The following is a 24,219-nucleotide window of genomic DNA, read 5'->3' on the forward strand; positions in this document are numbered from 1 at the left end:
GGATTAATATAGACGCCTCTGGGTCATGTGTTACCTGTCTGTCTCTGGGTCATGTGTTACCTGTCTGTCTCTGGGTCATGTGTTCTCATCCTGTCCGTCTCTGGACTCATGTGTTACCTGTCTGTCTCTGGGTCATGTGTTACCTGTCTGTCTGTCTCTGGGTCACGTGTTACCTGTCTGTCTGTCTCTGGGTCATGTGTTACCTGTCTGTCTGTCTCTGGGTCATGTGTTACCTGTCTGTCTGTCTCTGGGTCATGTGTTACCCGTCTGTCTGTCTCTGGGTCATGTGTTACCTGTCTGTCTGTCTCTGGGTCATGTGTTACCCGTCTGTCTGTCTCTGGGTCATGTGTTACCCGTCTGTCTCTGGGTCATGTGTTACCTGTCTGTCTGTCTCTGGGTCATGTGTTACCCGTCTGTCTCTGGGTCACGTGTTACCTGTCTGTCTGTCTCTGGGTCATGTGTTACCTGTCTGTCTGTCTCTGGGTCATGTGTTACCTGTCTGTCTGTCTCTGGGTCATGTGTTACCCGTCTGTCTGTCTCTGGGTCATGTGTTACCTGTCTGTCTCTGGGTCATGTGTTACCTGTCTGTCTGTCTCTGGGTCATGTGTTACCCGTCTGTCTGTCTCTGGGTCATGTGTTACCTGTCTGTCTCTGGGTCATGTGTTCTCATCCTGTCTGTCTCTGGGTCATGTGTTACCTGTCTGTCTCTGGGTCATGTGTTACCTGTCTGTCTGTCTCTGGGTCATGTGTTACCTGTCTGTCTGTCTCTGGGTCATGTGTTACCTGTCTGTCTGTCTCTGGGTCATGTGTTACCCGTCTGTCTGTCTCTGGGTCATGTGTTACCTGTCTGTCTCTGGGTCATGTGTTACCGGTCTGTCTGTCTCTGGGTCATGTGTTACCCGTCTGTCTGTCTCTGGGTCATGTGTTACCTGTCTGTCTCTGGGTCATGTGTTCTCATCCTGTCTGTCTCTGGGTCATGTGTTACCTGTCTGTCTCTGGGTCATGTGTTACCCGTCTGTATGTCTCTGGGTCATGTGTTACCTGTCTGTCTCTGGGTCATGTGTTACCTGTCTGTCTCTGGGTCATGTGTTACCTGTCTGTCTGTCTCTGGGTCATGTGTTACCTGTCTGTCTCTGGGTCATGTGTTACCTGTCTGTCTCTGGGTCATGTGTTACCTGTCTGTCTCTGGGTCATGTGTTCTCATCCTGTCTGTCTCTGGGTCATGTGTTACCTGTCTGTCTCTGGGTCATGTGTTCTCATCCTGTCTGTCTCTGGGTCATGTGTTACCTGTCTGTCTCTGGGTCATGTGTTACCTGTCTGTCTGTCTCTGGGTCATGTGTTACCTGTCTGTCTGTCTCTGGGTCATGTGTTACCTGTCTGTCTCTGGGTCATGTGTTACCTGTCTGTCTGTCTCTGGGTCATGTGTTCTCATCCCGTCTGTCTCAGGGTCATGTGTTACCTGTCTGTCTCAGGGTCATGTGTTACCTGTCTGTCTCTGGGTCATGTGTTACCCGTCTGTCTGTCTCAGGTCTCATGTGTCCCCGCCCCGTCTCACCTCTGTTCTTCTTGGAGTCCCTGTGGTCCTTCTCCTTGTCTTGTTTCTCAGCCCCAGGAGACTCTGGCATGTCCTCCTCAATGGCCTCGTCCGACTCCCAGGCCTGGACACCAAGAGACGCATGTATGAGTAAGTCAAGTCAGCCACGTTTGAACACCTTTAATCTAATTGAGGAACAGACACATATAGTAAATGGACTGCATTTTATATAACAGATTTTTATCAAAAGCGCTTTACAACTTATGCCTCACATTCACACACCGAAGTGAATGCTACCGGGAGGAGCAGGAATCGAACCGGATACCTTCAGATTACCAGACGACTGCTCTACCTCCTGAGCCAAGGTCGCTCCCATTTAGACACATAGTATAGGAGAACGAGCTACTCAAAGAACAGAAATGCGCTGGTCTTCCATAGTGTCGTGTCATTGTGTAACTAAGTATGACTGCACAACGTGGTGGCCTAAAGGTTAGAAGGAGGAAGTAGTGACCTAAAAGGTCACTGGTTTGATTCCTGGACTGGGCGAAAAATACATCTGGAACTGTTCCCTTGGAGCTACTCAGTGGCAGACTACTGGGCAGCTGCCAGTTGTTCCACGTGTGTAACTGTGTAAGTATGAAGCAGGGCAGGGCAGTGGATGCCTGAGTGTCCAGGAGTAATAGTTTATATAACTTCTCACAGGAAAGTATGGTGCTACAAGAGCAGCTGTGAAGGGTGCACTCACATGTGTGGTGATGGTGTCGGTCAGGGCGCGGAACCAATCGTTGATGACGCTGTCGATCTCCGACTGGATCAACAGTTCTGTCCCCTGGCGGGTCTTCAGCTGAGTGGGACAGGGTCAGAGGTCAGAATGTTCTGGCTTATTTTGGATCCTTAAAATATATCGATAGACAATAACCACTTTGAAATAACAATGTGTTATAAGTAGTGCTGTCAATAGATAATTTCTTTTTACTAATTAATCTCACAATTTTCTGTAATTAATCTAGATTAAAAATAGCATTTTTCTACTTAAGACCAAAGCTTGTAACAGATATTTACTTGAGTAAAATCATGGAATTAATGTAAAATCAACACAAAGAAAGTATATTTAGATTCAAAGACTATTTTAATAGCTTTCTTTGAATACAGTTTCTCTCCTGTGAAATACAAATGTTCAACAAAACCATCAACATCAGCTAGACCCTCTTTCTTATATCCGCAGCGCTAAAATTGAAGATTTTTCACTCCATAGATTAATCTAGATTAATTTATTTTAATGCTTTAAATAATTTAAATGAATCTCCAAAATTAAAACATAAATTTTGACAGCCCTAGTTATAAGTAATTCTTTATCTGCTCCCTGTGTGAGTCAAACACGAGGCTCACAGGTTTTCTTTTCAAATGAAGAAAAGTTCTACGATGCCATTTACCTCGATGACGTGCTTCTTGCTAGACTTGTCCTTGGACGCCCACTCTACTGCCCCCCCTCGCAGGTCCACGGTAAACTCAGGCTTCGATTGGTTGCTGCCAAACTTCTAGAGAGAACAGTCAGGAAATAGTATTAGAGATGCCGTCATTTCCCCTGACACAGGAATTATGTTATTTCAGGGGGGCGGGGGTGGGGGGGGATAAGGTGTGTTTAGTAAGTCGGTGACTACATTTGGACACGTACACACAGCTGTGTTATAGTTTCTGGATGTTTAGTACAGCATTATAAGTTAGAGCAAAAACTAGGTTAAATTCCTGTGGTTATTAATGTATTTGTGGATGTGGTAATATCTTCTTTCTTGTCACATATTCATTGTACTTACATTACACCTTTTCCAAAAAAATTATAAAACACTCAAAAACACATAATTCACAACTAAAACATTCAACAACTCAAGCATTCTCTCTATACTATACAGTATATATATTCTCTATACTGAAAGGTTATTTATACTTTCACGAGGGACACGTGATTTTAATCTGTTATCACACTCCCGACACAAACCCCCAAGTCTTCTAAACTGGTAAGGGGGCGTGACAAGCAGCGGGGTCAGGGATAGGGGCAGAGAGAGAGAGAGAGAGATGACGGACAGGCAAGGGGAACCAACACGTGCAGAGAGAGGGGGACATACAGTGGCAGCCTGGACAGGCCCACAGCGCACATAGGAGACAGCTGGGCGGGGCTTGACCGAGCGCTTCCAGTTGCTAAGCAGCGTGAGGAGCAACTCTGGGATGGAGCCGCTACGGTAGTAGGACTTTGGGAGGAGGGGGGAGAGGGACATGGAGAGGAGAGGAGAGAAGAGAAGGAGGAGGAGAGGAGAGCAATAAAGGAAGGATGACAAATGTCACAGACAATCACGGAAAAAGAAAGGATGTCAAGGCAGAAATATGAAAGAAAAGAGAGAAATAACACAAAAAATGGAATGACTATAGAAAGCTCTGAAATCTATTGGGGAAACCAGAGGACCACCTCCAGGGGGCGCTGATGGTACGTACCCAGCTGGTGCTGGCTCCCTGGCCCTTAGCGAAGAGCAGAGAGGAGCCCTGCAGGACAGTCCACGACGACGTCCAGTTCTTCCTGTCAATCACAACAACACAGCACACTGATTATTCACCTGCAGTCATACTGATAAAAGCCCTGGTCATTCATTTTCATGCCACAGTTCCATTTAACCCTTTCAGGGTGACGTGGAGCCATTTTCCTTATATAATACTATACATTTCAACAGCCAGTAGCCACTGTGACATCATCGTTAGAGCATTGAGTTCTCAAAATTCTGATCTCAAGATTGAAAGGGTTAAAGTCACAGGAACCAGGCTACACTAGAGTGTTTGGTTCCTTCTGCTCTATGAAATCACCAACCAGGTACTGTGTTCTCCCGGTGATCATTTAAGATGTTTGGACAAATAGGCCCCCCCCCCCCTCTCACACACCTGCAACTGTCACCCAGCCTTTTAACTGTAAGTTGTCTATTCTGCTGCATGTATTACATACCTTGTAATTTTATTTGGTTGTTTGTTTGATGTGTGTTTTAATAACACTGAGGTGTATGTATCGTCTCTCTCTTTTCTATTTCATTTGTATGTCCCATTTTCCCCGTTTACCCTTTTCTTAATCGAAAGAATTTGTTCTTAATTGGCCTGCCTGGTTAAATAAAGGTTAATAAAAGAATACAAAAAAATATATATATGTTCAAATAAAACTGAAAAGCCAGTGGAGTCTACCTGACTTTCTTTCCATGCTCTGTGATTTTGGTGACGTTGAGGACACCGCACTTCTCTGAAGGCTGAGGGAGGAGACGCAGAGAGAGACATGAGCATCACACAGTAGGAGGCTCACATAGCTATCAGCTAGCCAGACGGACAGGGAGAGATTAAACAACACGTCAACACATACACTTGCTCGAGGAAAGGGCATGACAGACTTGAGTGGGTTGCATTGCCCATGTATGGTTATGTCACAGTGCCACCAGATGGGGGTGCTGTGGTACTGTTTGCAATGTGTAAAAGATATTTCTCCTAGTGGAAATGGTCCCATCACCCTGCATGGACAGGTGACTATTGCATCCAGCTCTGGAATGTGGAGGCGTGCACGAGATGAGAGAAAGTGGATGCAAAGCATAGACTAGGGCAGATGACATGCAGACAATGTATAAGCAGATATTACAACATAACTTGTAATATAACTTACTGAATAACCATATAACTCTGTTATGAAACTTGTAGTTGTAAATTCAATCCAAATCACTTGAATGTGTTGTATCACAAGAAAGTACTCAATCTCAACTATCTTTAACTATGAATGAACACAACATTCTAACTTGCCATCTGTAGATAATAAAGTAAAAAAAATATTGAAAACTTAAAAAAGGGAGTCACATGGCTCCTCGGTCATTTAGAACGTAACATTTCTGCGCTTGAGAGAAACGCATCGTCTCAATCCCGCACTCGGTCATCCCGAGCGTTCAATACGAATGTTATCAATTGTCCGGCTGTAGTGTAGACCACGTGTTCAGCCGACGTGAGCGAGAGAGCCGCTCGTAGCCGGAGAAGACGGACGCCGGTGAAAGCGGGATGAAGCGTATGGTTTTGATGAGGCGGGTTATGATGGGCGTGTGTGAGGTGAGGCAGAGGGGTGAGGTGAGGTGCGGTGCGGTGCAGTGCAGGCTGGGATACTAACAGTCGAGGGATGCTTGGGAGATGAGGGACAGGAGTCAGAGTCCGGAGAGCTCTGCCTGGGCGCCGGAGCACACTCCTACCGACGAGAGGACACAGCGTCAGATATAACGACGACATCTAAACATCTGCAGTAATGGCTAAACTACAAGAGGTATGTTACGAAGACAGTGATGAGGTTAGTGCTGGTGGTGTGTTAATTGCTGGGTATTGAAGTAGATTAAGATTAATAGGGAGTAGAGGTAGGATTTGGGGGCTTGTGTTGCCAGTGGGATAGATGGCGTTCATCAGGTTCATGAGGTCAGCAGTCACTGTGGACAAGATGTTAGTGCAAAGACTAAACATCCTCCTCACCGGGTAATGCAACGGATATAACAAAGTGCAAACCAATCATGAGGACGACGAGAGAGAAATCACTGTTGTATCTTTGATCACGTGAAAAACTCACATTTTCTATTATCACAACAAAAGATTCGTCCGACATAATCAATGAATGACGTAAAGGAATCACGTGAGATCATCTCACTGCTGGATTGGTAGACATAAGAGGAGGGAGAGAGAGAGGGGGGGGGGGGTAGAGAGAGAGAGAGAGAGAGAGAGAGAGAGAGAGAGAGAGAGAGATACAGGGAGAGAGAGAGATACAGGGAGGGAGAGAGGGGTAGCCAGGGCGGTACCAACTTTATCGCGGAAAAGAGAGAAACGGAATCTTCTCTTTTGCGGGTCGGAACCGAACCGCCTGAGCTTGAAAGAGAACTGCAACAAAAACCAATAGCAACGTGAACCTATTAGAATGTTTTCCTCAGACTCAGATATTTCCTGGAGGTTTCGACGAAAGCATAGTGACTGCACAGCGACTTGGTAGGATAAAAAAAAAAAAACAACAACAACAGATTCAATACAGTTGACTAATCCACACCCATGTAATGATTGTGAGAGAGATTGTGTGGAAGGGATGTCAACCGCTGGCTCTTTTCACCTGGAGACGTCATTAGTACTCAGGGATTAAACTCCCTGCCAGTAAGGTAGGTCATGGAAAGACACAGCGCTGAGCCAGACCACTTGTACACAGGGACCAGATCCACTCGCTCCCAACTCCAACGGAACAAATTGTTGGCAGTTTGAGTAACCACGCCACCTCTCTATGTCTGAATAGTTTTCTACGGGGAAGGTCGTCTTCCAACTGCCTCGTTCCTACATCTGACCTAAGCAGAAGCTATGGAAAAGTTTCCGCGGAATGTTCTAGGTTTTGTTAGGAAAGAGCTGGAACTACAAGTTTCCTGTCGCAGTGTTTGCTGATGTCAAACAAAACTGACAGGAAATCCAATGTAGTCCGTTTAGAACGTTTATGTTTGGTCTTTGTTTGGTCAAGTTGAAACCATCGACTGTAAAAGAGGGTCGGGCTGGACTGGTAGGGGGTGCGTGCGTGCGTCTTACCTTGTCGTTGAGGTCTAAAACATAAGTGCTGTGTCTCCACTTGGTGAGGACGATGGGGTCCTGCTGTTTCCTCTCCAGACTACGACTCTTGGGAACCTCGCCTGACTGAGGAGGGGAGATGTTGTACTGCGGGAAGGAGAGGAGGGGGTGAACAAAGAGAGAAGTATGGAGGAAAGAGAGAGATGGAGAGAAACACACAAGGAATGTAAATGAAACGATTAGCACGTCAAGCTAGTTTATACTCTTCTCACTATTTAATCAACGGCTAACATTTGATGTCTCGCCCAATTATGCGGAGGACAAAACTCCATCATTTCTTCACCTCCCTCACCTCCCCTCTCACAGAATTGGTGTAACTGCCTCTGTGTTCAGTTTAAGTTTGGTGCCTACCTGAAGGCTGCTAGTGTAGCGATTGTAATGGTACATGATTCACCCACGGACTATTGTTAGGAACATTCTGGCACGTGTGTGATGATGTCATAGTAGAACAGGCTAGAACAGGCTAGAACATTAGCTCTGCCACAACATTCTGGAACGTTCGTGATGATGTCATAGCTGAACATTCTAGAACCTCGCACATCCTTATATAAGTGGAAGTTTCGGAATGTAGGGGATGACGGGGTCCAGTAGAAGAAGAAGAAGAAGAAGAGCCCATAAAAAGAATTGCGGAGGGCAGTAATACGCCACGATGCGTCTACACTGCCGGAAATTTCAAATAAGAAGAAGAAGACAACCAGTCTTTTCGGGTAGAGCTCCTAGCAAGAAGAAGGAGAAGAAGAATCTGCTAAAGTCCATAATTTCCTCTCGTATTGCATGCAGCCAATAAGGTACGTTTGGTGTCGTAAATGTTGCTATGTGTAGGCCCATGCCATGTAGCTAAGGTGATAGCTAAAGGCTTGCTAAGCAGCAATGATTGAAGGACGTAATGTGCTTGTAGGTTAAGTTCATTTGGTTAACAACATTGCAAAGACAGGTGCCACTAAGAGACAAGTAGAGATAATATGGATGTATGTTGTTATTGTTTGAGCTGTGATTTATTGTATTTCATGTATGTGTTCACAGTTCTCACGGTTCGGATTAAAATCGGTTCGGTTCGGATTGAAATAAATCCAATCAGTAATATCAAGAACATGTTTCTGTCATCATTGCAAGTAGAGGGAGTTACAATTGGAGAGTGAGAGGGCTGGGCGATATGGCCTAAATATGATATCACGATATTTTCTGAACTTTCGGCGATACACGATACACATCACGATGTTTTTCTTTTTTACCCCAAACAATTCATTATGAGGCTTACCAAGACAGTATTTGAGTTTGCAAGCTAACATTAAAGACAAAATAAAATACCTGTTACAAAGGATCAGATTAAACCGAATATATATATTTATTGATTGATATATTGCATAGTATTTGTATATCGTTTGATATCCCTTGTATATTCCTTGTACATATACACGGAATATCCCTTTAGCCTACTACAGACCATAATATTTCATTCTCCTATTGGACAGCGGTCCACAGGCGCCAGAGCCATGCCTCCGGAGTCAGGTTCAAAGTCACCGTCAAGACATGTCTGTGCATGCCCGGCCTTGCCCAGGGATACGAGACAGAAATGTCGTTGGCACTAGTTTGTTCACCGTGCATATAAATATGGCGCAGGTGAATACAGAAGCGCTTAGTCTAAGAGTTACCCAATAAGTTGAAGCCTCACCCACGATACTCCGTGCGGTGAAGTATGGCCTGTTTGGCCCCAGAATAGAGCATTGAGACCGCATGCGAATTAATAACTGAATTGTCAGAGTTTGGCGCTATACCGTCGAGTGCGACATATTTCTATTAAGTCAGTAATAGTCTATTTGTGTATAGTGTATCGTGCGGCTAAAGTTCTACAGTGACCAGCATCACCAACGCTTCCTCGTACCAGCTAGAGTTCTTATCCAGGCTGGGCTGCTTTCATGGCGCTTTCACCCGAGGAGACCTAGACGAGAACCGTGTGGACATGTACACTGGATTAATCTACCCGACGACTACATAGCCCTTTGCGGCTGGATTATATTTGTTTTGGTCCTGTGATTTATGGAGCGGAGAATCGCCGACGCCTGCACGTGTTGGATTTACCCTGTGAGGAGCCAAGTCGAGTCCGCGCCTCAGAGAGCCTGAGGCCGGCTAGCTTTCTTCACTGTGGAGCTACAGTCTACGGAGAACAGCTGTATTCGTCTGTGGATCAAGAGGCTATTGCACCGTCTCCTTAGTCATCGTTGACCAGACTCTCTACTACCGACAGATCCTCTACCCCTGCTGGCTTACAACCAGGGGGACCCTTCCAGTATCTCCCGCTATATATTACTAGTGTACCATAGATATAATTCCCTAAGATTCAGGTTGTATAATTACCTCCTGCGTAACCAGAGAATGGACATTCATTGTTGATTTGCCTACGCACATTCCTTTGCCTTACAAGTGCATTCAAAGTATAATAGAGAAGTATTATGTACCTTTTGCTGCAATAAATACTTAAAGACAACTTTGTGTAGAACCGGTTCATTGTGGGAAGTGTTCATTATATTTATATATCATGTACTGTATGGCCAGTAATTAAAGTACATAAAGCGGTAGTGGTTTAATGATACCATACTTATCAATACAGTCAGGGAATTGTACCCCTCAGTTACAATACCCATGCATTTAGTATTTTTATATTAGATTTAGATTATTAGATTATATATTGCATATGAGATATTATATGATTTAGATATGAAATATGATGAATTGAAAATGGGGGACCCTGATGTAAACAAGACTAAAGTCTTTCTCTGGTCTGCACCCCCTTAACAATTGTATGTATTGAGCTGCACTGTACCCATTCTGCAATATGTTAAAGTTTTAAATCAATCAATCAATAAATAAATAAATAGCATTTTAGCATTTTTATGAAACTACTGTATATATGTATGTCTCTAAATGTTTTGATGAATTGAAAATGGAGGACCCTTATGTAAAAAAGCCGAAAGTCTTTTTCTGGTCTTCATCCTCCTGTACTGTATTGTACCCATTCTGCAACCTTTTAATACAGTTTTCATTCATTCATTCATTGGCTTTTTTACCGATACCGATATTCCGATATTGTCCAACTCTTAATTTCCGATACCGATATCAACCGATACCGATATATGCAGGGTTTCCCCGTCCAAAAAACTGAATAATTTCAGGTAACTAATAATTTCACTGGATATATATATAACAAATATTGTTATTGTTTTTTTTTGTTTTTAAACCGATACCGATATTTTCCGATATCACATTTTACTGCCGATATCGGCCGATAATATCGGTCGGCCGATAATATCGGACATCCCTAATAATCATTTTGATTGACAGTCGAGTCTGCCAATGACGTCACACCGCTTGCACCCGCCCTGCTGTTCTTAGCACCAATCGTCAAGCGTTATTATTTTTTGACTTCCTGAATGTCCTGTGTGCTGAACATCAACAAAGCTACTAACGTTAGCTCCCCGCGGCCGTCGAGTAGGAGACTAGTGCTTCACAGGATGACTAAATGAGGCATAATGATTTTACTACAACGAATGTTATAATAAAAGCCTTTCCATACATCTGTCTGATTGAAAACTTTATTAACAGACCGCGGAATGGGCATATCTCAGCACAGGCTGAGATATGAACGAGTAACGTGTGGACAGATTGACGCGACACAATCCTCTTGGGCAAAACATCACGATATCCACGATACGTTGAAAAAGTGTATCGTTAATGAACTGTACCCGATATTTATATAATATCGTCATATCGCCCAGCCCTAAGTGAGACCCCCTCTTACATTCCCAGAATGATGTAGTGAAGTCGCCACTAAGGTCCACTAAAGCGGCCAGCTTCTGTACCATGTCTGAACTACACTGTTCCATTCACACAGAGGACCAGACAGGTATATTCTGATGTGCTCTAAACTAATCAGATTAGGGGGGACAGACAGACACAAATAGCCCCGCCTCCAAGATCTGAGCACACATAACCCACCTACTTAAATTACCCAGACGAGGCTTAAAAGGGATATTTTGCTTTAGTAGAACTTGTCAAAAATCATCAGTCTTACCTCTGTGTGAGTGCATCGACAAGTAAGCTAGTGACCACTGTCCATGTTGTCGGCACCATTCCTCCCAGGTGTCAGACCCCTCATTCACTTCCATACATGTTGAGAACCATGTCTAAATATCATACGTCTGTATAAACAAACTACTGCGGCGCAGACTTCAATAAAACAGACAATTAGGCGGCTGGGTGGCGCAGCGGACATTGCGCTCGTCACCAACGCAAGAGACACCGGTCTCGAATCCGGCTGTCAGCGTTGCCTCCGGCTTGGGCCGGCCGTCATACTGACTCGATTGGCAGAGTCAGCGGGAGAGGAGTCGATGGGTGGTAGTCTGGTCGTTGTAAACAGCGACTCCTACAGGTTGGTCAGGGCGCCTGCACAGCAAAGACAGGAAATGGCGGGCAGTGTGAGCCTCCCACACGTTACACCTCGCCAATGAGAGTCCGCGCTGGCAGGTGAAAAGATGTGACAGGCTGCCTCCACATGTATTTTGGAAAGGAGTTTACAAGAAACTCAATGGAGACACAAACCCAACCAAACCCTACTAGACCATGGCTAGCCCCAGCCAGGCTAAACATAGCTAATGGAGACAAGGCAATAGTGACACTGCTGGTCTATGCGGTGCTTTGCCTCTATTAAGATAATTCCACTGATTTAGTTGAGACTAAACTGGACAACCTATAGTGTGGTGTAGCCTTACCTTGGGCAGTTCCCATTCTGACCTGGAGCCATCAGCACTGTAGTAGTAAGGCCTCCCCTGCTCGTCCACATGTTTTATCCACTGTAAACACAAGACACACACCGGCCAGCGTTCAGTGTAGCCTCAAAACTCACATACAGACCAACTCAACTGTGGACCCCTGTAGGTGCAGGCGGTATAGAGGGGACAAACAGAAGCTCAGATGTGGATGAAATTTGCAGAAGTAAACACAAGGTAAGATAATACATGTGGAGGACTCTTATAAGTCAATCTCCCCCAAAACACAAAGGTAATCAACTAATATAAACTGTGAAATTTGATCACTCTTAATATCGATTGTTGCTACTGAATTAAGGTTTCAGATTTCACAAACGTAATATTAGCGGATGTATTTAGACTTTTGGGAAATAAAGTAATAATAATAATAATAATACTTCGTTTTATATAGCGCCTTTCAGAGGACCCAAGGTCGCTTTACATAAGGGGGGGGGGGGGAGATAACAAGTCAACAAACATTGTGGACAGACACAACACATACATATAGTAAGTAGCGCGTCACGTGAACCTCTATTCAGCACATAATTTTCTATTTTAGTTTTACAAATCACATTCATATTTTCAATAGCTAGCTTTCAGCCTACAACACTGGGTGAGACGTGGGCTGATCTGACAGCAGTACCTTCTCATGTGTGTATTCAGAGATGTAGAGGGTGTGTCCGTGCTCATCCAGCTCCTCAGACCAGCCTCTGGGGGGAGAGCCGTACTGACTGTCTGACTGACTGGAGTGAGTGCTGTGGCAGTTGTCCTCTGAAGACAACGGCTGGAGGAGGAGAGGAGAGGAGAGGAGAGGAGAGGAGAGGAGAGGAGAGGAGAGGAGAGGAGAGGAGAGGAGAGGAGGAGAGGAGGGAGGAGAGAGAGAGGAGAGAGAGAGGAGAGGAGGGAGGAGAGGAGAGGGGAGGAGAGGGTGGGGAGGAGAGGAGAGGAGAAAGGGAGGAGAGAAAGGGAGAGGAGAAACTGTTCAAATAAGGTATATCAAGGGTATCAAATAAATGTATGCTTTGTGATGATATGAATGCTACAATCCAATTGCATTGATTTGTGAAAATTATCAATTTAAATTAATTAATTAATTTACATTTAGCTGACGCTTTTATCCAAAGCGACTTACAAGTTCTGTACGAGTCAGCAGGAAGGATACAACTCTGGCAACTAAGGGTAAGTAACATTGTTCGTCAAACCATGTTAACCTTGAGTGCTACAGTCTTGAGTGCATAGTAGTATAGACATATTAGCATAGTAGGTAGAAATTATAGGCAAGGTAGATTCCTTAGGGCCCTTTCTCACTCACCCTATTCGTTTCTATTTCGTTCCGTTCTGCCCGTTCCGAGATCTGGATGCGAACTCCCCCCCCCCCCCCCCCCCCCCCCTCTCCCCCCTCTAGTTTGTGTACACACTTCAGTCTGGGTGCGCTCTGGGTTTTGTTTACGGTTTGCGTTTTGAGCTTGTAAGCTTGCCGTAGTCGATGATGTCACGCTCGAAATGTAAACACAGGAAGTGTTAACACGGAGACTGGAGAATGGATTCTGATATAAAGAAACAAATAAATATGAAGTTATATTTGAACCTCTGTTGTCAAGCCATGTCAATATAACCCACCCCCCTTTTCTCACGAATGGAACTCTGTTGTAGAGTCCGCTTTTGATCGTTTTGCAGGGTTAACAATAACGCTAAGCTAACGGCTAACGCTAGTTAGCTTAACCTTTTACTAGTAACATTGCTCGCATCGATTATATTGAATGTCATTGATCTACTGGTCGACCAAAAATGTAAACAGGAATGTCTTAACACGACTGCGGACTCTGGATGCTGATATAAAATGAACAAATGGCCAATAAATATGAAGTTATATTTGAACCTCTGTTGTCAAGCCTTGTCAATATAACCCACCCCATTTTATCACGAATGGATGGTGTTGTAGAGTCCGCTTTTGAGCGTTTTAACGATAGCGCTAAGCTAACGGCTAAACGCTAGTTAGCTTTTACTAGTAACATTGCTGCATCGATTATATGCATTATATTGAATGTCATTGATCTACTGGTCGACCACGGATGCGCGCCTGAGACCACCTATTTCAGTGGTCCAGGTTCAGCGCCCCCGGGGACGAATCAGCGGGGGGCGGGGACGGGGGACAGCGTTCTCACTCAGACAGACACACCCTTTTCTGATGCGAGCCAGGTCTGATTCGACACAGAGCAGTGAGTGAGAAAGGGCCCTTAGTAGCAGAGTGCATAGACGGTATGAAGGTTAGTGTTTATTTTCCCCCCTCATTTCAGATATTGATTGAAGAAGTGTGTTTTTACTCAACGGTGGAAAATTGGGTGGGTTTCGGCTGTCCTGACTGTGGTGGGAAGTTCTTTCCACCATTGTGGAGCGAGGACAGAGAAAAGCCTGTAGTAGAGTATTGTGTATTGTAATGTATTAATTCATTGTAAGGTGTATGGTTGTAATTGCATATAATTGATTGTCATTATTTCCCTTTAAAATAATTTCAAGTTAAACTTAATTGAAATGTGGTCAATATGTACGATTTTATCAAATGATGCTTAAATAATTGGAATTAAATAGTTGTTTACTATTTGAATTTCCCCAATGTCTCTAATGTAATTGCATTAACCTAGAACACCACGTGGGGGCAGTGTGGGGTCACCATCCAATTTTCAACCCATGAGAACTTTGCAAGCAACTCTTTTACAACCTGGCCAGGAAACATGATTTCCCCACTTCAGAGAAGCATGCTCTTGTTTCCCCACCTCCAGTAACCACAACACAACTTCAACCTTCCTCCTGGGTTACATATCTCAACTTAAGTACTATTTCATCTGCCACTTAGAAAATGCCTGCATTCACTGGCGCTCAGCTCCGGCTGTCCAACCCTGAAGAGTTGCTTTTTGTTAAGAATGCTTTCAAGCACTTTACAACCTGCCGCTGCCATGATGTACAGAAGTAGTTCATCAACACAGTAGTAGGGAGAGGCAGCTCAGCTTACTTAAAGACCCCGTGGTCACAACGATCCCTACAGAACCCCTGGGTGAGACAAACTAACTAACTAACCATGTTATAGTCTTTGAGGACAACGGTGATGGGTGACCAGACGTCTCTGGGTAGGTCTGGACAATAATCTGATAGTGATTTTTATTGTTACCGGTATATTATTTGTTGTTATATAATTATAGTTATAATTATATATGTAAATAAATAATATATATAATTGCAATATGACCAAACGTTATGGAATTCAAAAGTTATGAAATTAAGTGTGACAGGTGTAAAAAGGAAACCAAGACAAAATATTGTTATTCGTCAGACGAGGCTATCTTTCCCAAATATGAGACACGACAAAAAAAAACTAAGAAAATACAGCAAGTTGTTATTTTACTTTAAGGAGCTAAACTTTTTTTTTTTTTTTTATCGACTGATGGGCCTATTTCAACCATGCCTCACATCGCATCTTCCGCAATGTCACAGTATATAGACACAATATTGTTCGGGCCCATCTCTAGGCGATTGTAGGTGAAGACGATGACGATAATGATGAAGGGCGACTGAATACCCCGCGGGGACAGTTGTCGGCGCGCCTCTCACCTCGGTCTCTGCCGTGCTGTGGGAGTCCGCCCGGCTGCTGCTGGTGCTGCCGCTGGCGTCGCGGGCGCGAGGCGGCTTCCAGGTGCGCTCGCCGCTGGCCCGGTTGTAGTAGAAGTGCCTACCGCTAAGGTCCTTGTGGGTCTCCCAGTCCCCCAGGATGTGGAGCGGGGAGCTGGAGGGAACGGGAGGCAGGCTGGACTGGGAGATCTTCAACTCCTGGAGGTTGGTGTAGACCGGAGACTCGGACCGGCCCTGACCCGTGGGTGACGTCGTCTGGAGAGAGAGAGGAGAGACGTTAAGATTACCAGAACATATTGTATATGGAGTTCAACATAGTCTCAATTCCGTGAGGTAATTGCATGCACAGTATTTAGCAGCCCAGCACAAACACGCCAACACCAATGACATACTGGGTAATTAGTGAAATGTGATCAACTGACATATTGGTTGCAGTACACAGTTGACCAGTACAGGATGTCACAGTTGACTAGGGCTGTCTTAAATACTTCGAAGCTTTGTTCGATGGGCATGGGATTCGAATATGAAAATAAAATTAGATAAAAAAAAAAAAAAAATCAACTGCTTCTCTTTGTTAACTACAACAAGAATGCTGTTTGTTATTTAAGATGAGGTCGGACTCGGCACTGACAGATTTGTGTTCATTGTGCTGTTTTTATAAAGCCTCAAATGACTGCTTACAATATTTCATCAAAGCAAAGTGTTTTGTCTAAGATTTAAAAAGGTTTAAACTTTACAGCACTGACAAAGTTGAACAAAGTGATGTACAAGTCCCACAACATAAAAAAAAATATTTAAATGTATTCTTTTTCTTTTTATATAATTTTTTTTATTTATCTCAAAGCTTCGAATTAAAATAGAATCTCGGCCCCGAAGCTGCGAATTCCAAAAAAATATTCGAAGGTCAGCCCTACGGTTGACCAATACATGATGTCACGGTTGACCAGTATATTATGTCACAGTTGACCAATACATGATGTCACGGTTCAATTGACCAGTACATGATGTCACAGTTGACCAATACAGGATGTCACAGTTGACCAATACATGATGTCACAGTTGACCAATACAGGATGTCACAGTTGACCAATACATGATGTCACAGTTGACCAGTACATGATGTCACAATTGACCAATACATGATGTCAGTTGACCAATACATGATGTCACAGTTGACCAATACATGATGTCACAGTTGACCAATACATGATGTCAGTTGACCAGTACATGATGTCACAATGAGTTGACAAATACAAGATGTCAGTTGACCACTACAGGATGTCACAGTTGACCACTACATGATGTCAGTTTGACCAATACACAGTGCCACAGTTGACCAGTAAATTATATCACAGCTGACCAGTACATGATGTCACATTTGACCAGTAGGGGATGTCAGGCCTAGACAAACAAGTTTGACACACAAACAAACGCACAGCTTAATACACCTGCAGTACATAAACACAGCCTTCTGGGAGTTTGAGAGGAGCAACAGGACATGGAGAGGAGAAGAGAGGAGCAGTTTGTTCTGCAGTCTGCACGGCAGGATGGAGAAACAGGATGGAACAGCTGATGAAATACATGTGGTAAGCAGATATTTCAAAACCCACACATACCCATCTGATTCTTATCAAGTCCCCAAACAGGCTGCAGCGTAAATTTCATAGAAATGTGTACTATTGTATCACACTATCCGTGTACAGAGACCACAGACAGGAGACAGTTTATGAATTAGAGCATTGCTGTGTGCATCAAGCCTTTCAAAGTAAGGGTCCGGTAGAAGCATCAGCGAATATCATCCACAATTGAACGGCAAGTCACTGTAAATGTGTTGTAAATGAGTCTGGATAAAGACGAGCGCTGTAACAATCCACACATTTTCAGATTCAATACAATGTGGATTAAATTAGATTTTCAATTGTTTGTGTTAAAATGTATTCAATACAGAACTCAAATTATATATTTCATGTCTATATCTATATATACATATACATATATATATAACAAAGATTGGTTTGTGTGTGTGTGTGTACTCCCCTCCCCCCTCCCGCACTATGCTGATAGGATGCAGACAGGATGCCTAGTTTAGATGATAAATGAGACCTATAGGGAAGAGAACGAGAGAAGGATAATAGTCTCTATAAAGTTGATACATTTCCATACATAATGTAAATCTTAAAAAATTTGCCATTCTGTGTGGAGATCATTACACCCCCCTGATAGTGTACACAGCAAGGAGAAGCGAGGAGGAGGCAGAAAGAGGAAGTGCAGGGAGAGAGAGGCAACCTTTTGACCGGCCACTCCCACTGACATGTCAAGTGTCCATCGAACACCCCCGGCGGGGACGTGGGTCATGGGAAGGGAGCGATCAATACGTTACATTAAAATGCAGAATCTGGAGATGGGTATTGAATAAATTAAGATCCTTTGTGATGAGAGTTCAAAGCGTGATGCCATAGTACCAGCAGTGAAAGGCTAGGGGCTATCGACTCATTTCACAACACATCGTTGCACATCGGGAGTCCACTGGTATAGGCTGTGATCTTTGTTGAATAAATAGTATGATGGGCTATGCATTTAAATTGAGTGAGTGAGTGAGTGAGTGAGTGAGTGAGTGAGTGAGTGAGTGAGTGAGTGAGTGAGTGAGTGAGTGAGTGAGTGAGTGAGTGAGTGAGTGAGTGAGTGAGTGAGTGAGTGAGTGAGTGAGTGAGTGAGCGTGCGTGTGTGAGTGACGTTGGGGTTGGCACTATCGGAGGGTCACTCAACCATCTGTTTATGTTGATTCAGGGTAGAGGGATGGTTCAGTTGATAGTCTTAAGTGTGGGATGATGGGTGGTGCTTTGCCTGGCGGTACACTGTCATAGACTAGCGTCATACACCGACGTGGTGTGTTGTGGCGGCTGATGTCGGCCGGCATGCGCTGAGCGGCGTGGCAGTGTCATAAGGCCCGACAGATGACTTAAAACATTAGAAAAGGTAGCTAGAGATACTAACAATATATCTGTCGGGCTTTGTGGCAGTATCTTGCCCGGTGCCACTTGGCGCGTGTCGGTTGGCGTGGGCTATAGTATCTTGGCGTGCTGTGTCGGGTGCCGGGTCGATACAGTGACGGCGTTGGGCTGGTCTGCAGTCAGTGTACAGTCAGGGAGGGGGGCGTCTCCAGTATGATGTAGTGTGTTTTGTGAGCTCATGCTTGTCCTCTCTCCCTCACCAAGTGATTGTATAACCACATACTGTACCTACATCTTATTTGAATGCCAATAGAAAATTGATCACAAGAAAAGAAGGTCACTCAACAATAGCCCGAGAATTTTATTTCCATGACGACTGCTCGGAACATTCAACGTGCAGCAGAATAATATTTGGGATTCTGCTCGACTGCGAGGACTCCAGGCGGAGGAGACGATGCCAGATTTATTGTCGTCCCCTTTGGACCAGGTTCAGTACCAAACATTGTCGGTAACGGAACAGAACACTGAACTGGCAACTGGCAACTGGCTAACCAAAACAGAATCAGCTGTAGGGAACAACGCCAGCAGCCTCACATCGCTGCTGCTGCTCTCTCTGTTTATTGAGAGCAAATATTTGGTGCGGCCGCTCGTGTTCTCTGACAGGTGAGGAATGTGGGGGGGAATGTGTCCAGGAGGGAGGGGGGAGGGGGGGGGGGACAGGGATTAAAAACGCAGGACAGACGGACACAAAGAGACCATGGAAACAGATGGGGCTTCCTGCCGTTCTTGGAACAACAGGAATATTTCCCCCCCAAAAAAGAAGAACGATTTAATATCCTGAAAATGCAGCCAGGGTCCCCCCGCTGGTCTTGTTTTAAGGTTTATCCGGTGGTTTCTCTACCTTCAGCCTAAAAAGATAAGCACCGGATCCTACCAGCTGGTACACGAAAACGGCTGAAGCGACGAGGATTCGGCCAAACTCTGGTTCGAATCCGTCCCGTCAAAAGGCCCAAACAATGAGCAGGCAATGCCGTAGTTTAATTGGGTGTTTAGGGAATAATCAGTATTGATGAAGTGCATGTACATGCAGATTCGTTGCCTGGAGTTTGGGGGTCAACTCCATTTAAATTCCACTCGGGCCACAAACCACATGGCATTCGTCGGAGCAATAATTAACAGGCCGCAACGTCCAATTTGAGTCCAAGTTAAACTACAAAAGAGACCCTGAAATTTCCCTGAGGTCAACATCTCCGGGTCTAATTTAGACCGTAATATGACAGTAACGCGCAATTTGGACAGTGTGTAGCATGCATAAATTGTACTACCCCATGCAATAAAGGCATTACACTAGGTCTGCTGAAGAAATACATACCCAACAAGACACCAGTCATTTGAGACAGCAGGGCATGTTGCTCCCATCTTCATCATATTCAGTTAATTTAATACCGGGATAAAGTGATGAAGTGTCCTTAATGGGAGAGAGAGTACTACGTACCGACATGTACAAATGTATGGACGGAAGCACCACAGTGCAATCTGTCTGGAGGCTAGGGGGGGGGGGTTTAGGCTCTCAGAATGACCTGTAAATGGCTAGTCTATCACTCTGAACAAAAATGGTACTAAATAGCACTAAAAGTGGTTATTTGGCTCGTAAAGAATGAGTGAATGAATGAATGAATCATAGGGGAACCCTTTTTTGGTCCTATATACTGTAGCACCAGTCAAAAAACAGAAGTAGCTATTACTGTATCCCTGCCAGAGATCCGTTATAAAACAGGGGAGACAAACCGTCGCTGCTACATAAAAACTGAGACAAACAACAAACTCAAAGCAGGACACGGCACGCTCTCCCTTCACAAAGAAGACAGAATGCATTGCGGCACAGTACACATCAGGAACAAGGCTGTGTAGTGCAATCTGATTAGCACTACACCCAGTAGTAGTAATTTATATATTTTATACACAGTTCAATCACCTGTACATTGTATATTACTATTGCACTTTGCTGTTACATTTGCACTCTGGTTGGATGCCAAACTTATTTTTGTTGTACTGTACTTGTATAATGACAATACATTTGAATCCAATCTAATCAAATTTTGAAAGACTAACATCAAGAGATCGGAGGTCTTTACAAGGGGTTACTTTTTTTCTGAAAGCATCCCATGTGATTTGACGCAAAGTGGTCCATTAGAACCCACTGCGATTCGAACCCGATCCCGCAATCTGGGCACAGCACGGTGTCACGTGAAAGTTCCCGCTTTTAAGTGAGTCCGAGCTTCACCATTTCATGTTGCAATTGTTTGGCCAGAGTTGCTATGTGGCTGCTGCTATATAGCTTCCTGTAAAAGTCTAGTTAGATACACTTTGGTCCGAAACGCTTTCAGTAGCTGACTGTACACTGGAGAGTACACAACATCCTCGTAATATTTATAGGGCTTTGGGAGGCGCATATCGTGGTCTTTGTGGTTTAGATATTGCCTTCTTTTATATTTTGATATTTCAATAACATTGCTCAAACCTGTCAAATAAAAGAAATTCAGGAATCCAAATAATAAATCTAAATGTTTAAGTTTTGAGACCACATGTATTTTCTATATCACACTCTATAGAGAAGAAGAATTTAATCAGATTATCAACAGACCTTATCAACAGATTACTGGCCTGACGAGGAATGTGCACATGTTCCGGTGCAAAGTAGCCGCATTTCGCCACATCTACCGTAACATATGTATTATTCCGCCCTACCTTGGACCCAGGAGGACTGCGTACAAACACGTCATCGTCATCCTCCTCTGATCTCCGATAACCTCTGAATACACTGAGCGTACGCAGCATGATGTTAAGCTCAATGGGACCCGGGCTGGCGCCTCCGGCTTCACCTCTCTGGCCCTCGGTTCATCCGTCACGTCTACTCTCTCTTAACTAGGTCCGTCTGTCACTCTGTCTGCTGTCGATCCATCCGACTGCCAGGCAGTAAGAGGAAACCTGAGATAGACACAGTCTGGTCAGAGCCAGAGGGGGAACAGAATCTCTCTCTACCTCCCCAGACACACACACACACACACAAAAAACAGGAAATGAGAAGGCCCTCCCCAGAGCTTCCGCTGTCACAGATAAACCCACACAACCCACAAGTGGGTGTGTGTGTGCACGTGTATGCCTATGTGCATGCCAGTTTCTACATGTGCTTGTACACGTGTGTCGTGCGTGTCGTTCCCTGTCCTGTGGCATGTGTGCGCGCCCCAAATGTGTTCACGTCAGACACATAGGGTGTGTGTGTGTGTGTGTGTGTGTGTGTGTGTGTGTGTGTGTGGTAGGATCATCCTGGGAGCCGAGCGGGGTGCTGACAGATCAACTAGCTGTTATGGGAAGCACCCACGGCTCTATATTTACCAGCTACTACACTGGAGGGACGGACTCGGTGTGCCGACGTGAGAACAACATATCCATCTCTGGAGAACTCGGTCCCACACTCTTCCATGGCCTTCTAAGCGCACTGGTTCTCAACCCGGGGGCGTCGCCGGATTTATTTCGAGGGGGTCGCGAAAAGATATGCAAAATCCATTATCGTGTCTGTAGTCTAATCTTTGTCCGGGGGAATGCTATTGTGAAAATAAGAGTTTTGGTTTGATGTATCACGCTTAGCAAACACGATTATGCGGTTCAATGTGATGAAACGGTCATAGAGGCCCCACGCGGAATGTTTGTGTAGTTCTCTTTTCTTCAAACATGGCTGCCTGTAACCATTGGTAACCACTTTCAGATGATGATCGAGATGTGCATTTATTTCATATCGTCCAGCCTTGGGGGGAGAGAGAGAGAGACACGTTTCATGAACCCACATCCATCATTCAGGAGGCCTTGCTGCGTGTGGGTAAACCGGCTCAGACTCCTTCCTCTGGGCTCAGTGGGTTTAAAAGCCTCCCCATGCCCTCTGGTGACAACAGCCAGGGCAACTGATCTCTCTCAGTCTCCCACTAGGCCAAACACACAGATAAGATGGACAACTCTCATGGAATAGAAGAAGAAGAAGAAAAAACTCCTCTTGCTTCTATTCAGTCCCACCCACAGTAACCAAGGATGACGAAGTGAAGGAAATCTGGCTCCTCCTGGGCCCTGGCTAACGTTAGCTTGCATACAAAGTGAATGAGATGAGAGTCCTACTGGCTAACGTTAGCTTGCATACAAAGTGAATGAGATGAGAGTCCTACTGGCTAACGTTAGCTTGCATATAAAGTGAATGAGATGAGAGTCCTACTGGCTAACTTTAGCTTGCATACAAGTGAATGAGATGAGTCCTACTGGCTAACGTTAGCTTGCATACAAAATGAATGAGATGAGAGTCCTACTGGCTAACGTTAGCTTGCATATAAAGTGAATGAGATGAGTCCTACTGGCTAACGTTAGCTTGCATACAAGTGAATGAGATGAGAGTCCTACTGGCTAACGTTAGCTTGCATACAAAATGAATGAGATGAGAGTCCTACTGGCTAACGTTAGCTTGCATACAAAATGAATGAGATGAGAGTCCTACTGGCTAACGTTAGCTTGCATACAAAATGAATGAGATGAGAGTCCTACTGGCTAACGTTAGCTTGCATACAAGTGAATGAGATGAGAGTCCTACTGGCTAACGTTAGCTTGCATACAAGTGAATGAGATGAGAGTCCTACTGGCTAACGTTAGCTTGCATACAAGTGAATGAGATGAGAGTCCTACTGGCTAACGTTAGCTTGCATATGAAGTGAATGAGATGAGAGTTCTACTGGCTAACGTTAGCTTGCATATGAAGTGAATGAGATGTGGCAGAGGCCTCAGTAGTAAGGATCAGTGAGACTGGGGGTCTTTGACAGGTAATTAGAGCGGGACCTGAGGGGCCACCACTTTTTAACTGGGGGGAGGGAGGTGTGAATGGAAGAGAGAAAAAGAGAGAGAGATGTGGTGATATGGAAGGAGTGATGGGGAGAGAGATGGAGTGAAAGAGGGAAAGAGTGAGAGACAGACAGACAGACAGAGAAAGAGAGACAGAGAAATAGGGGGATGAGGTGTGGGGAGATATGGAGTGCAAGAGAAAGTGAGAGAGACAGAGCGAGAGAGAGAAAGCACGAAAGTGAGCACATGAGAGAGAAACAGAGACGAGAGAGAGAGAGAACAGACACGAGAGAGCAAGAGAGAGAGAGAGAGATGCTGTTGAATACAGAGTACTCCTAGCAGCAACAGCGGCAGCGGTAGATGCTGGTCTGCCACGGCTTGATAAATGAGCAGCAGACTCCAGGCCAGCAGTGGTACAGAACAGAATCTCCAACCGCCGCATTAGAATGCATTATGCAGCCTGCGTACAGTCGGGGCACAACCACGGTGGAAATTAATGATTAATTCATCTTAGGGAAGGGGTTTAATTGAGTATTTGAAGGTGGAAGGGGAGAACCCAGGGGGGGGTGTAGAGGAGACGAGCGGAGCAAAGAGGGGCGAGTGATGAGCCTTGGCTGAGTTAATGGACCCCACTGAGGTTTCGTTTGGGAGAGACACTGAGACAGAACATACACCCCCCCCCCCACCGCAACCTGTCATATTTATCGGCACGTTGGGAATGCGTGACTCTTGTTCACCACTGCTCCTGTGTGTACCCCCCCCCCCCCCCGACCTGTTCTGCTCCTCCTTCACC

The 24,219-nt window shown here is 44.8% G+C and overlaps 1 protein-coding gene across 1 annotated transcript in view; it reads right to left on the reverse strand.

Moving 5' to 3' along the window:
• The window catches only part of LOC311238186 (rho GTPase-activating protein 12-like), a 100,440-nt gene that overhangs the window by 13,710 nt on the left and 62,511 nt on the right, over window positions 1–24,219 (reverse strand). Inside the window, exons 3-14 of the mRNA XM_084326202.1 lie at window positions 15,583–15,855; window positions 12,620–12,760; window positions 11,941–12,021; window positions 7,136–7,261; window positions 6,380–6,454; window positions 5,706–5,780; window positions 4,751–4,812; window positions 4,022–4,103; window positions 3,658–3,780; window positions 2,968–3,072; window positions 2,280–2,378; window positions 1,556–1,658 (exon numbers count right to left, since the gene is read on the reverse strand). Coding sequence (XP_084182328.1) covers window positions 1,556–1,658; window positions 2,280–2,378; window positions 2,968–3,072; window positions 3,658–3,780; window positions 4,022–4,103; window positions 4,751–4,812; window positions 5,706–5,780; window positions 6,380–6,454; window positions 7,136–7,261; window positions 11,941–12,021; window positions 12,620–12,760; window positions 15,583–15,855 — 1,345 coding nt within the window. The remainder of the gene's footprint in view (window positions 1–1,555; window positions 1,659–2,279; window positions 2,379–2,967; window positions 3,073–3,657; window positions 3,781–4,021; window positions 4,104–4,750; window positions 4,813–5,705; window positions 5,781–6,379; window positions 6,455–7,135; window positions 7,262–11,940; window positions 12,022–12,619; window positions 12,761–15,582; window positions 15,856–24,219) is intronic.

This window comes from Notolepis coatsorum (genome assembly GCF_963971535.1).
Source record: "Notolepis coatsorum genome assembly, chromosome: 12".
Classification (NCBI taxonomy): Eukaryota; Metazoa; Chordata; class Actinopteri; order Aulopiformes; family Paralepididae; genus Notolepis; species Notolepis coatsorum.